The sequence below is a fragment of the Poromitra crassiceps genome (assembly GCF_964638095.1).
Source record: "Poromitra crassiceps genome assembly, chromosome: 14".
In the NCBI taxonomy this organism is placed as follows: Eukaryota; Metazoa; Chordata; class Actinopteri; order Beryciformes; family Melamphaidae; genus Poromitra; species Poromitra crassiceps.
This window is the reverse complement of record NC_139633.1, coordinates 32,623,060-32,638,408: the sequence shown is the minus strand read 5'-3', so window position 1 is coordinate 32,638,408 and position 15,349 is coordinate 32,623,060. Positions and strand designations below refer to the sequence as shown.

General features: G+C 44.5%; 1 protein-coding gene across 1 annotated transcript in view; it reads left to right on the top strand.

Annotated features, from left to right (window-relative positions):
* Positions 1-15,349, top strand: part of LOC310789401 (NLR family CARD domain-containing protein 3-like) — an 86,499-nt gene that overhangs the window by 37,628 nt on the left and 33,522 nt on the right. The window contains exons 4-5 of the mRNA XM_083651044.1: positions 7,062-7,145; positions 13,158-13,235. Of these exons, the coding sequence (XP_083507170.1) occupies positions 7,062-7,145; positions 13,158-13,235 (162 nt within the window). The remainder of the gene's footprint in view (positions 1-7,061; positions 7,146-13,157; positions 13,236-15,349) is intronic.

Sequence of the window (15,349 nt, the reverse complement as noted above, 5' to 3'; positions counted from 1 at the left end):
TACTGTAGGCTACATGAATGGAAATGTTTGAAGATTATTAATATCTACTTTTAGAAATTATATAGGCTGAAATCAAACACTGTGCATAATTGTGAAAGTGTCTTTATTGACAGATGAAAAGGCTGTTATTTACCCTTTGTCAGCACCTGGTGTGTAACTAAAACCATTAAAATTGACAACAGGTCTGCAACTTTTTTTCCCCATGTATCTACTTGGCTGGTTGGAACCCCTGTGTTACATAACTGGACAGTCATGTAATTCAGGGTACAGCTCAAAAACCACGTTTTGGTATCACTAACCAAATCAATATTGAAAATTGATCGAATCGGAATCGAATCGAATCGAATCGAAATTAATCGATTCGCAACCTTGTGAATCGGAATCGAATCGATTCTTGAAATTTGAACCAATACCCAGCTCTAATGAAGAGATGACAGCATGGAGCCTCAACCCGGACTGGATCGAGTGGATCAGAGTTTGGAAAGGAAGAATGTCATAGCATAACTGGAGTTCACCAATGACCAGAGTTGTGCATAATTCTACGCTTAACACGTTCACTGCCGTGGACGAGTTAACTCGTCAAAAAAACAACAACGGTTGACTGCCGTGGACGAGTTAACTCGTCAAAAATTTTTTTTTTTTTTTTTTTGACGGTGGGACGTGGATCTAACCCTTTTACATCTCCTATAAAAATATGGGAGCCACCGAACGTGTACAACCCATTCCACCGACCCACTAAGTGGCGACAGTGCTCTCCAGACTAGAGAAAGCCGAGCCAAAACTGCAGGGAAAAGCGTGAGGAAGCCATTCTCATACTGTAGAATGGTTTGGCGAAAACGCTTTCGCGCTGGCGCACAACGGTGGCGCACAACGGTGGGGGGTTCCAAAAATAGACTGGGTGCAACACACTTTGAAACACCAGCAGAAAGCCCAGAATCGCACGCAGATTCATCCCAGCTCACAACCGAAAACCCAGAAACGAACGAGCCCCATCCAGACTCGCCCGACGAGCGGCCGCCAGCAGCCAGGCAGCAGAGACTCGCCTGTGACAAACGCTGCAAAGCCACCAGAGACACACCCACGGAGGGAGGAGTTTGAAGGAGAGGGGGGTAGGGGTGCTGTTATGGAGGAAATTACTGTTCAGAACTATATTGTTTAGATGTCTGATGTCTCACTGATGCCAAAAATAAATGGTTAAAGTGACTGTTCTGCCTGTTCTATCGAATTTCACAAAAAGGCATTTATCTCAGCTTTCATTTTCAGACGCTGAAACCATGCTGTATTCAACTGCTAATGCCTACATAACTACTAACTCTACAGACTAACTCTTTTAGACAGAGAAAGCACACATTATATTAGTTCTTTTGAGATATTTTGTGTTCACAAAGTCCTAGCAGAAAATAATCCTCGGCTCTTGAAAGATGAGCCAGAATCCTCAAAAAAAACCTTGGCAGAAGCTACCTACAGTATTGAAAAATCTGTTGGCAGTGAATGTGTTAAAAGGCGTGGTTAAGTGGTTAACGCCGGGTGTAGCGCCGAGGGGAAAATAGGGACTGCGCTGACCACACCCACTAAATAGCGCTTGGCCTGGCGTTAAACGCTATTTTAAGGCCAGGGGGAAGATAGGGCTCTAGGTGTTTGTCTGAGGTCAAAGGTCAGAGCAGAGGCTAGCCGTGTGTCTGATGTCAAATATCAGAAGTCATAACTGAAATAAGTCCAGTTTGAACACAGAGCCAGCTGTGAGCATTTGGTAATATGAGGGCATTTGGCAAGCTGAGTGCCGGTGTTATGCCGAACTCTGCATCCCCGGCAAGAATTGCATCCCCCACCTTGTGGGAGCACATTGTAATGATTTCTATGGCAAAGTACTGTTTAAAATATATAGGGCTCTATCTTCCCAAAAGCGCTAATTTAGCATTTTTGCTCGTTTAACGCCGTGCGGTAGGGCTGCACGATATATCGTTTACACATCGTCATCGCGATGTGCGCATGTGCAATAGTCACATCGCAGGACGTGCGATGTCAAAAGCAAATGAACTCGTCATGTTGCTTGATAAACTCTCACTTTAGGGGTAGTCTACTGAGTGAAATGGCTCTCTCAAAGGAGAGAGACGCCCCACTACTGTACTCACTCATTTAGTGCTTAGCTTCAACACAACACAACAAACATGCACATAGAGCTCAATTGAATTACTTTTGCTCATGTTGCGTTGCTGACAGTAGCCCGTCTGTAAACGATGTGATTGCGGAGGCGGATGCGTCCACAGTTTGCATCGCCCTAGCATACAGCAGGCTGCTGTAACTCATGTCCATGGAGTTCCACCAAAAAGCAAGACAGCAACTTATAATGACACGAAGGCTAAAGAGATTATTACTGAGAAGTTTTCCGTGTTATCACTGCGGCTCTCTCTCAGGCTCAGTCTCTGATGATGCATCAGATGATAGCAGTAACGTTACGGTAGAGTTAATCATACATAGCAACTCATTTACACAAAACATTTAGGTGAAAATACAAAGACAAAACATATCTCGGCAATTAAATGTATATTTATTACTTTTCATGAATGAATTGTTTGTCACCGGTCTGCTGCATGTGAATCCTCGTCTCTCTAGTCTGTACTGCGGTGCGCTCCAAAACCGGAACTCCCCAGATGCGGAGCGTACCACTTGGTAGTTTCTGGAGGGGGTTTCTGGGGGGTCAGACCAAGTGTGTAAAGTGACAGGGGTGTTTCACTGTTGATTTATTGAAACATTATTTAATACCTTTGAGTAGAAAATTAAAATTAAAACAGCTGACCTCAGGCTCATTTAACGTCACAACATGCATTTACATCTTGTGATGTAAATGCATCACAATGAAATCTAATGTTTTTCTGCAAATAGCATCATTGGGAGGTAGATTCTGGCATTCAATATTAGGGGTGGGCAATATATAAATTTTATATCAATCTTGTGATATGAGACTATATAGCCTATGGTCTTAGATGTTGGATTATGGTAATATGGTGATACGGCATAAATGTTCTCTTTCCCTGGCTTTAAAAGCTGCATTACACTAAGTGACATTTTACAGTAGAATCACTCACTTTTTCATGTATGTATGTATGTATGTATTAGGGGTGCTCCGATCCGGCTAAGCCACGATCCGATCCGATTCCGATTCCTGGGGTCACGATCCGATTCCAGAATCGATTCTCGATTCCAACGATTCTCAATTCCAGAATCGCGAATCGATTCTCAATTATGTAGTTTTATATTGCAATAACACACAAAGGTAAATATAAGACAAAAAATGACAAATGTATTAATGCTGAACTTCAAATTCAACTTCTGTATTACAGTCAGGGCCTAAATTCATTTTGCAAACTAGGAGGGAATTCCCCCCTTATGTTCTTCAGATAAGATGGATTTATAGGCTGGGGGGGATCTGTAGATTTTGGGGGGGAATACATTAACCAGAGTTCTTAAGTGCAAGAGGTGGTGGCACCGTGGCAGTACAGTACACAAACGACATGAACATTTGGACACTTATTCAGCCGGTATCTTGCATGTTGCGTTCAGGTGCACTGTAAAAAAGTTTTTTTTTTTTTACAATTTTAAGAATCGATTCTTGGGAGTTTGGAATCGATCCAGGAATCGTGGCATTAAGAATCGCGATCCTTTCAGAATCGATTTTTTTGGAGCACCCCTAGTATGTATGTATTTTCATGGAAATCCATTGGTCAAAATGTGTATGAACCCTGATAGATGGCACTCTGAGCCTGAGGCCTACCAGTGGGCCACAGCCCAGTGGTTGAGAAACATACCTAATTCGACCTCCAAAATCAGATGGACTCCTCTACAAAATCACCCAATCATTATTTTCTTTAAAATAGAGCTATTCTGGTAATCTGGTGAAAATCTCTGTATTTTTTCATATCGCAATATATATCGCAGGCGGGGGAAATATCGCAATGTCAGTTTATTCCAATATCGTGCAGCCCTACCGTGCGCAATGCAAATTGGGGGCGGACACAAGCGCATGCCTGACCTGTAATAATTGTACTGGGCATTGCCTCTCAGAAGCCAAAGCAGGCGTTTCAGCACTAAAATGTGGTGATAGATGGCATTATGCTATCGTCAGCAGCGCGCAATTACTTTGCGCTAAGACCTTTGAAAAGGACCTCTTACGCGCAAATACCTATCTGCGCTGGGTGCGCTGCACGGAGATTACGGCTGCGCTCTCAGCGCAGAGAGGTATTTGCGCAGTGGAAAGTGGAATTCCTTTTGGATATCTCATGCATAGCCTTGCCACGCCAATACATCAAATTATGCTGCTAAAATTGGGTATTAGCAGAAAATTCAGTGAGGCAATCAACTATAACTCACTGAGAAACTTTTATCACATCACAAAGAGGGAAATGAATTGAGAAAACTTGTTGGACAATGGACATAGGCTATTTACCTTCATAAGCCGGAGGGTCGTTGGCACCACAGACGATCTGTCAATAAGCTCTCTCTGTCCTCGCACGAGTGAGTACACTCTGGTAGTTAACTTAAGACCGCCCAAATCCCGTTTGTGCAGGCATTTTGGGGCGCAGATGATTTTGGCACAGCTCTAATTTGCGCTTGCGACACCTGCCGTGAACCTTTCCGCATCCCGGCCGAGAATTGCATTCCCAACATATTTCGGGGCTGTTTTAACTTAGACATCAGGGACGTCACATCTACCAGACAATTATATCACTTTTAAACAGTTACATTTCTGTATAAATTATTACAAGTATGCTCCCGTGAGGTGGGGATGCTTTTTTTTGCTGATTGGCGGAGGAGCAAAACTCAGCAGAACACCTGGCGGACGGCGCAAGGCGGGATGCTATATCTTCCCTGCATTAAGGCAAACAGGTGTGCAAAGCACTATTAGGGGATAGCGCCTGTCGGAAGATAGAGCCCAGCATCTTCTTTGTGGGTGCTGATGAGAAACAATCTGACATCGATAGTTTATTAAGTTATTTCACCATATTTTGTGCTGTTTTGACTTACTAAATCAGGGTACAATAGAGCTCAACAGTCACGTGACTTTTCGTGATGTAATTTGCCCCAGAAGTGAGTTCCCCATTAATTTTCTCCATAGACATTTCGATAAATCCTTAAATAATGAGTTTTAAGGCTTGGACCAAGTCAACCAAACATTCGGTTTAAGCAAGAACAAAAAATAACAATAGGGAAAATCAATTTTCTTCCTGTTGTTATTCTTTGTTCTTGCTTAAACCAAATGTTTTAAGGTCACTCATGATTCAGTAGGTCACGGGTTGGCTTGGTTCCAGCCTTAAAACTTGTTATATAAGGATTTATCAAAATGTTTCTGGAGAAAATGAATACGGAACTTAGGGCTCAGGGCAAATTACATCACGAAAAGTCACGTGACTGTTGAGCTCAATAGAGCTGGAGGGTGAGGGTCTCCCCTTTGGCACTCAAAATCTGTGCAGAGGTGACCTCCAGGCGTGGTGGTCTGTCTTGGCTCATGGAGGCCGACTTGGTGCTTAAAATCCAAGTAGAGGTGACCTCCAGGCCTGCGTCTCTCCTGGCTCATGGAGGCCAACTTTGGTGCTTAAAATCAGGGCAGAGGTGACCTCCAGGCCTGGGTCTCTCTTGGCTCATGGAGGCCCACTTTGGTGCTTAAAATCAGGGCAGAGGTGACCTCCAGGCCTCCGTCTCTCCTGGCTCATGGAGGCCAACTCTGGTGCTTAAAATCAGGGTAGAGGTGACCTCCAGGCCTGGGGGTCTGTCTTGGCTCATGGAAGCTGAATTTGGTGCTTTAAAAGAGGGGGATGCAAATCTCTGCGGTTTGTACCTGCTGAGATTTGCATCCCCCTGTTTCAGCACAAAATATGGTGGGGATGCAACTCTCACCAGGGATGCAGAATTCGGCATTACACCGGTTTGGTTCAAAGTGTGTGTCAGGAGTGAAATATTGGAGCTAATACATTGTTTTATAACTGCAGAGTGATGCACTTCATAATCTTTCATGATCAAGACATACAGTAGATTTTCCTCTGGTCAAGTTTGTAGGTGTGACTTGTGTCCTAGATCCTATAGTTATCAATACACACAGACAAATATAACCAACCTATGTAGCCACCTATCTAGTCTCCGACATGGTATTGTCGCCTACACATAATTTTGTCTTTGTTTATCTATGTAGATTTGTTCATGTTGCAGCCGAAAACTCAGAAAAATCTGCCTTGGGAGGTGGTGCAGTGGTTAGCACTATCGCCTCACAGCTCGAAGGTTGTGGGTTCGATTCCCACCTGGGGACGAGGTGAACGCTGAAGGAATGCGTGCCCGTCCGCATGTCCTCGAGTGCCCACCGCCCGGGTGGGGTCGGCAAAATGGCCTTTCTGTGTGGAGTTTGCATGTTCTCCCCGTGCCTCCCGGGGGTTTCCTTCATATGGGAACCCCCTTCACAAAAACATGCAACATCCTGGTTGCTAATGTGGTTCCTCCTCTGATCGTTAAGGGCGCCTGTTCAGAGGGAGGGGAACTGGTTGGAATAGCGTGAACCTCCCACGTGCTATGTCCTACCGGTGAAGCTTCCTCTGTCAGTTGAAAAGAAGCGGCCTTGTGACTGCCCATGTCTCGGAGGAAGCATGGAGCCAGTCTCGGCTCTCCCCAGATCGGCAGAGGAGAGAGCAGCAACCAGGATTGAGAAATCAAAATGAGCACTAATGGGGATAAAAAATCGGGGGGGAAAAAATCAAAAAAAAATCTGCCTTGATCTGAAAAATGTGCTGCATGAAATGTTGACGTCAATATTCACAGTTGCATTGATTGATTATAGGTTTGAAAAAAAATATGATTGACGTGTGAATTAATGGCACAAAGGAATCACTCTTGGTGTGTAAAGGACCTTTATTCATGTGAGAGACTCAGATGAAAACTAAACATGATGAATGTTCACTTCCTTCAGTCCTTCAGTATAAATGTAAAGAGTTGTGGGATTAATAGGAGCTATTGGCTGGTTTGCTGGTGTTAAATTCAAGCCCTTTTAAAGTTTCTCTCTCTCTCTGTCTCTCTCTCAGTGGATGTCAGTGATGTCGGGGAGCCTTCAGAGAACAGAGGAGCTTCTCCTCGTCCGCAGCCTCCCACTGACAGTCAGACTGAAGGTAAAGCTATTCTCTGGCTCCCCCTGGCTGCCATGTTGGTCTTCTCACTGACCATTGTGTGTGGCTGTTAACACATTCACTGCCAGCCGTTTTTCAATACTGTACTAGTTAGCTTCTGCCAGAGGGTTTTTTTGAGGATTCTGGCTCATCTTTCAAGAGCCGAGGATTCGTTTCTGTTAGGATTTTGTGAACACACAATATCTCAAAAGAACTAATAGAATGTGTGCTTTCTCTGTCTAAAAGAGTTAGTTTGTAGAGTTAGTAGTTATGTAAGCATTAGCAGTTGAATACAGCATGGTTTCAGCGTCTGAAAATTTATTCAGAGATAAACGGCTTTTTGTGAAATTCGATAGAACAGTCACTTTAACCATTCATTTTTGGCATCAGTAAGACGTCAGACATCTAAACAATAGTTTTGAACAGTAATTTCCTCCATAACAGCAGGAAACACCCCTCTACTTCAAACTCCTCCCTCCGTGTGTGTTCTTCTTGGCTGCAGCGGCCGTGTCACAAGCTCGTTTCTGCTGCTGCTGTAACCTCGCGTCACCAGTCTCACTGCTTTGCTGCTGCTGTGCCTGTCTGCTGGCGGCACAGCAGCTTCATCAAAGCTCTTAGAACCCCGTGGCGGGGTTCTGAGAGCTTTGATGAAGCTTTTGCGATTCTGGTCTTATTTATGCTGCGTGTTTCAAAGTGTGTTCCACCCGTAATCTATTATGCAAATTTGCAAAACCCCACCGCCAGCTCCCAAGCTCCTCACACTGCTTTTTGCTTGCCTTCCTCTAGAATGGAGAGCACTGTCGCCACTTAGTGGGTCGGTGGAATGGGTTGTACACGTTCGGTAGCTCCAATATTTTTAGAGGAGATGTGGGGGGCATTGATCCACGTAGCACCGTCAAAAAATTTTTTTTTTTTTTTTGACGTCTCAACTCGTCGTTGGCAGTTAACTCATTGAGTGCCAGCCACTTTTGGAGAACGGACGCTCCCAGTGCCAGAGTTTCAGAGCGTTTTCAGTGATTTCTCGAGGCCCACAGAATATTGTGTGATATTACTATGTAAACACTGAACACGCACAAAGAACGATGAGACTCTATTCTATCATCTGCAAAAAAAAGTTTATTGATCCCATTTTCCGTTCTTTAGTTATGAGCCGGAGAAGATAGCTTGATTCATCCAAAAATAGCAATTTTTTTCTAGAAGCTGAGATAATTGGCCTTTTGTGAAATTAATCATTTCAAGCACATCACTGACTCTGAAGCTAATCTTTTCTAATGTAGTCACACCTCAAAAATAATTTCCTTCAATAAAACAGTTTAGGCCAGGGAATTTTGTTTGGCAGAATAATATTTTTAGCTACAACCAGCAGCGCTGGCCCCTGCGTGCGCTGCTGGTTGCAGCTTCTTGCTGGTTTTGATTTGCTGCTGGTGGGTATCGGATATTCTGGCTTGCGTTTGTCAATCCTGTCCTGCTGCCTGGGTCTGTCTGGGTGTTGCGTGCTGCTCTGCGTGCCCCCCCCCCCCCCCCGCCCCGCCCCGCCCCGCCTCGCCTCAACTGCACACTCCTCCTCCTGTCTGTGGTGGCTCTCTGCTGAGTTTGCTGTGCGCACAGTGAAGGGTGCGGAACAGCCAGGCTTTTTTACAGCGTTCCGCGTGTGTTTGTCACCGGCAACGATGCTTCCAGTTGAGAATAATAACTCCACGGTGTGGATGTGCGGCTGTGCTGTCGCAACCGACACAGAGCGGCTCAATTGTGGGAGCAGATTGGCTGCTGCAGGCACAGCTGCAGTAACGTGCTTCAGCATATCGATGCATACGGATGCGATGCGATTTCCGTTTCCATAACGACTTCTTCTTTGTTTTTTCCTTGCCTTTCTGTTATGTGGAGAGCACTGTCGCCACCTAAGGGTTCTGTAAAATAGGTTATAGACCTCCAATAGCTACAATAGTTGTACCAGAGATGTATCAGGGATTGATCCACGTCCCACCGTCAAAAAACGCAATTGACGACAACCGTCGTCATTGGCACTCTACGTCAGTATTTGAATTGACGACAGCTGTCGTCATTGGCATTCAATGAGTTAACACATTGACTGCCAGCCGTTTTTTTTTGCTGTAGGTAGCTTCTGCCAAGCCGTTTTTTGAGGATTATGGCTCATTTTACAAGAGCCGAGGATTCGTTTCAGCTTGGAGTTTGTGAACATACAATATCTCAAAAGTACTAATAGAATGTGTACTTTCTCTGTCTAAAAGAGTTAGTTTGTAGAGTTAGTAGTTATGTAAGCATTAGCAGTTGAATACAGCATGGTTTTAGCGTCAGAAAGAATATTCAGAGATAAACGGCTTTTTGTGAAATTGGATGGAACAGTCACTTTAACCATTCATTTTTGGCTCTCTCTCTCTCTCTCTCCCTCCCCCTCTCGCTCTCTCTCTCTCTCTCCCTCCCTCTCGCTCTCCCTCCCTCTCTCTCTCTCTCTCTCTCTCTCTCTCTCTCCCTCCCTCTCGAGTTGCTTCAACTCCTCCCTCCGTGGGCGGACAAGCTTGTCACCAGTCAGTGCTTTGCTGCTCTCCTGTGCCTGTCTGCACGGCCGCTGTTTGAGGAAGTCGGGATGGACTCGCTCGTTTGGAGTTTTGGTTGAGAGAAGCTTTTGCGATTCTGGTCATATTTATGCTGCGTGTTTCAAAGTGTGTTCCTCCACCTGTAATCTATCACCCGATCATAGTAGATCGGCTGAATCTATTATGTAAATTTGCAATCCCGCATCGCCAGCAATCAGCGCGAAAAGGAAAGCGTTTTCCCCCATCCATTTTTCATGAGAATGGCTGGGGTGAGAATGGCGTGACAAGTTAAAAAAATGCTTGCCTTCCTCTAGTCAGGACTCAGGAGAGCACTGTTGCCACTTAGTGGGTCGGTGGAATGGGTTGTAAACGTTCGGTGGCTCCAATAATTATATAAGAGATGTAAAAGGGTTAGATGCACAACCCACCGTCAAAAAAAAAAAATCGATGCCAAAAACGTGTAAACACGTTGTTGGCAGTCAACAGCTGGATTCTGAAAACGTGTTTACACGTTGTTGGCAGTGAATGTGTTAACCGTTGGATTTTTTTTGACGAGTCAACTCGCCATTGGCAGTGAACGTGTTAAAATGATGAACGATTTAAGGCGCTGACAGGGTTCTGTGCACCCTCGACTTGGAGCCTTGCCGCCGACTAGCGGCGACAGCGAGACTGTGCATACTCGAACATAATTTTATTTTTATTTATTGATTTTTTGCACTGTAAAGACAATACATGCCAAGCGTATTACACCTGGAGGGGAAATTAATAAAATACAAAACATTTCAGTGCTTGGAGAGGTAAGAAACCCTAGAAGGGCTTATCGAGAACCTCACCATGTAAAAAATATCTATTTATATATATTTCTAAAAGATATATATATTATAACCAAGGAGATAGTACAGATAATAATACATAGATAGTACAAAAAAATAAATATAACTCGGCGCGTTGGCTGCAGTACACGTCCAAAACACTAGGTGGCTTGTGGTACACTTATGTCCATTACATATGACGTTATCGTGTCGTTTACCAAGAACTTGCAATCATGTCGGTGGGGGGACATTTTATTGTCCCTCCATTTCAAAACTTATTCCGGTGAGCCTGCAGAAGGCTTTGCTAGATGAGGGACAAGCACTGTTAAATAAGGAAATGGCATTTCCTCATTCCTCACAACAAGTACTTTATGTGCGCGGGCCAAGGCAACGGCCAATCACAGCTCTCGTGCTGGTCACGTCACGTCCGCGTTGATGCCGCGGAGTCACATTTTCGAGGAGCTGCACGCCCCCTCCACCGAGCTGCGCCGATAGGACGCCCAGCAGCGGCGACCCCCTCGGCGCAGTTAGCGCCAGCGATTTCGCGTGAGCATAATTTGCGCTTTAGTTCATACAGTATGTTTCTTTTACTTGATGTCACAACTCCTGAAAGCCTTATAAACTACATAAGATTATATGACCCATGAGAAGGCGGGTATTATGAACTATAGAGACACTGTGGAGCACGTCATCATTCAGAAACCACGCCCTAAACAGGGGAAAGCAAACCCCCCCAATCCTGGCGTTCTCCTATGTCGCGTGCATGGTCGTGTGTTGCACACAAAGATCATATATACGGAAGTTGAACACTCCAACTTACTTCCTTGACAGCTAGATCCACATTTTTCTTCTAGCCAATTCTCAATGGCTTCCTTGTTTTGCTCGGGAGATGAGAGAGCTCTGTAACTTTCTGCATGCCAGTGGAGATAGAGCCAAAGATATCTTCTATGATATCCTGAAGAAACAGGAGAGGTTTCTTATGGTGGACCTCAACCAAGAAGGTTACAATAATATAATGTCTATATAAAGGTACAACATAGGTACTTTACAGTAATATAATGTCTATATATAGGTACAACATAGGTACTTTACAGGTATTAAATAGCTCTGGTCATGTGACAATTCACATGAAACATGTGACACTGCACATATTTGATTGAGACACTTTGTATTATGTCAATATTTGCAGGAAATCTATCGATACCTCCTTCAGTGACATTTTTAGAGCCTTATAAGCAAAAATGTTTTTTACGGGTGGGATTAAATTGAATGCAGCAGCCTTTAAACAGCACTACATTAGGAAAACATGATGTGATTTTTAAGAGAGTCCAGTTCAATGAAGTACCGCGGGACCCCGCCTTTTGTTATAGCAGGCGGAAGAGCGGGTGGTAATAACGTGGCTTGCAGGCGGTCAATGACACACACGTTGTGGGAGCAGGCGGTAATGGTCAGAAATCCAGTGGGAGCGGGCAGGAGCGGGATTTAAAAAACAGTCCCGTGCACTCATCTACTTGGGGCTGACATTAAGCTGGAAGTGGTTGGACTCCACTTCCCATTGAGAAATCTCTCAAGGGGAAGATCATTGAACGTGAGGTCCATACACTTCACATTGGATGCTGGTTCAGAGAGTGGTATGCTGGGTTCGATTCCAACCTGGGACGCTGTGAGCGCTGAAGGAGTGCGTGCCCGTCCGCATGTCCTCGAGTGCCCACCGCCCGGGTCGTCAAAAGGGCCTTTCTCTGTGGCATTTGCATGTTCTCCCCGTGCCCCCTGGGGGTTTCCTTCATATAGGAACCCCTCACCAAAAGATGCAATATCATGGTCGCTGAAGTGGTAGCACTATATAGCAGGCGGGAGCGGGTGGTAATAACGTGGCTTGCAGGTGGTCAATGACACACACGTTGTGGGAGCAGGCGGTAATGATCAGAAATCCAGTGGGAGCGGCTGGCTACTGCCCATGTCTCCATGCTTCCATGAGGAAGCATGGAGCCAGTTTCGGCTCTCCCCAGATCGGCAGAGGGTGGAGCAGCAACCAGGATAAATACATTAAAATTAGCACTAATGGAGGATGAAATGGGATAAAAAAAATCTGGGAAAAAAGAGAGTGGTATGCTCTCTAGGACAACTGTATAATTTGACAGTCTTTATGTACAGTAGTTGGGAGACCACCCATGGCACAGAGTTAATTCCCTTCTCTGGCAAGCTGAATAGCTCTTCAGTACTTCCAACACTTGTGAGGCCACCATCTACACTCTATATCTTAACATATCTTTAACATTTCTCAGCACAAAAACACAAACGTGTCTTTGATAACTCAACAATAGGATTCAGGATAGGTTAATGACATGGGCATCCATTTTAATTATTTCACCTTTGATTCTGAGATTTTTTTTGTCAGTTTTGAACAATAGGCGAAGGCTACATTAGCCTACCCATCATCCCCAGCACCCGCTACTATAGTGAAGCAAGACGCCAGCCGAAGCCATCAAATAATGTAGTCTTTTATCATTCCTCAATACAAAAACACAAGTGTCCTTATTATGTTGCATCTCTCTCCCTCTCTCTCTGTGTCTCTCTCTCTCTGTCTCTCTCTCTCTCTCTCTCTCTCTCTCTCTCTCTCCCTGCCTCCTCTGTCTCTCTTTCTTCAGAGAACAAAAGAGCTTCCTCGAGTCAGCCACAGTCTGCTCCTCTTCATCAGCTTCCCACTGACAGCAGTCAGACTGAAGGTAAAGCTCTTCTCTGGCTCTTCCTGACTGCCAGTATGGCTGTTAAAATGAGGAAGGTCTTAACTGAGTCTTAACTTGGCCTAAAACTTCCTAGCAAGGAGTTATATTTTATGAGTGATTTAAGAAAGTTCTTCTCAGAGTGACTCACCTCTGAGAGAGTAATGGTCAAGAACGTTGATCTTAGTGAGGAGGTGTGGTCCACTCTGTTGCTAGGTATGACACTCTTTTAGATGCTGTCATTGGTCCATCAGGACAAATCTCAACATGCCTCTTGTAATCATTCAGAATGTACACAAGGAATCAAATAATCACACAATTTAGTGTACAGCAAATAGAAGTGTAGTTTACTTACTGTCAAAAATGAAAATCCCTGTTTAATGAATAGTTAGTCTGTCCCATCAGTGACCCCAACAACACCAGGCTAACCCCCTATATCCATACATGCTTTTCTATATGCTGGCAAGGTCCACTCGTCCAGTGAATGAAATAAACTGCATCATAGGTGTTTTTGGCCAGTGCACGCAGTGGCGCAGGCCCTATAACAGGGTTTGTCCACCCAATTTACAAGCCCATTTGGGAGACCATTTGGAAGCCCATTTGGTCGCGTAACGCGTCAGAACGGAGCACTTTGGCAGAGGAGGAAATGGGAGATCTCCAAAAAACACAGAGAGGTAAACACTGCGCATGTGCTTATATTACCAAGATTATTAATGATACAAAGTGGGTTGATTACCGGTAAAGCCATCCTTTAAGGCAGGGGTATTCAATTAAAATTCAAAGAGGTCCAGTTAGAGAAAATGTCCTCAAGCAAGGCTCCGTAACATCGCAACGTCTAACTTTTGTGACTGTTCAGTGCCATATGAAGTAGCCTAATAGTTCTATTAACATCTGCATGTAGTCAACAACTGACTGTTAAATCAAATAAAGTAATTCAGTATTTCAACAATGTTTATTTTCAGAAAAAATATATTTGAAAATAAAAATAAAATATTTTCAGTTTTCACGTTTAACGGATATTAGGTGCACTGCGGAGATCACACACATCAAAAACCTTCCCTGGAAAATAGATGTTTAAAACAAATTGTGAATGGAAGCAACCCATAACTAATTAGCGGCTACTTGTAATGCAATATCTGAATACTGCCTGATATCACAACCTGCCTGTTCCACTAAGGCTGCATGTAGTCAGGAAAACATTGTATTGATGTTGACAGTGAGAACATGTTTGTTATTCCCAGAGCACCAACCTTCAGTAAAAAAATAAAAAAATAAAAAATAAAAAAATAAAAACAAGCTCACAACCATCTGTTTAACACGTTCACTGCCAACAACGTGTATACACGTTTTCAGAATCCAGCTGTTGACTGCCAACAACGTGTAAACACGTCGTTGGCATCGATTTTTTTTTTTTGACGGTGGGTTGTGCATCTAACCCTTTTACATATCTTATATAAGTATTGGACGTGTACAACGTGTACAACCCATTCCACCGACCCACTAAGTGGCGACAAGGAAGTAGGAAGGCAAGCAAAAAGCAGTGTGATCCATTTCCATTCTCATGAAAATGGATTGGCGGAGGCGCTTTCATTTTCGCGCTGATTGCTGGCGGTGCGGGATTGCAAACTTGCCTGGTGGATTGCGGATGGAGCACACTTTGAGGCACGCAGCGTAAATATGACCAGAGTCGCAGGGGCTTCATCGGAGCTCTCGGCCAGGGCTCCGGGAGGCGGGCGAGTCCAGCCGGGCTTCCTCGGGGAGCGGCCACGCAGACAGGCACAGCCAGGCACAGCCGCACAGCGGCAGCGGGGCAGTGAGACCGGTGACAAGCTTGTGGTGCAGCAGGCGATTTTGCCTTGCAAAATAGCACCAAATTGGAAACAGCCATAAAAGGCTTTTAGAATGGGATTTTCAACCCATTCTTTTTTGTTTCTTTTTCGCTCTAATTTAGAGTAATTTAATTTCTATTCAGAAATTTATTTGAGAGGTCGAGAGTATGAGAAAGTGCATTTGCACAGGTAGGAAAGTGCTTGTGACACGGCGCTGCAGCCAAGAAGAACGCCCACGGAGGGAGGAGTTGAGCAGAGGGGAGTTTCCTGCTGTTATGGAGGAAATTA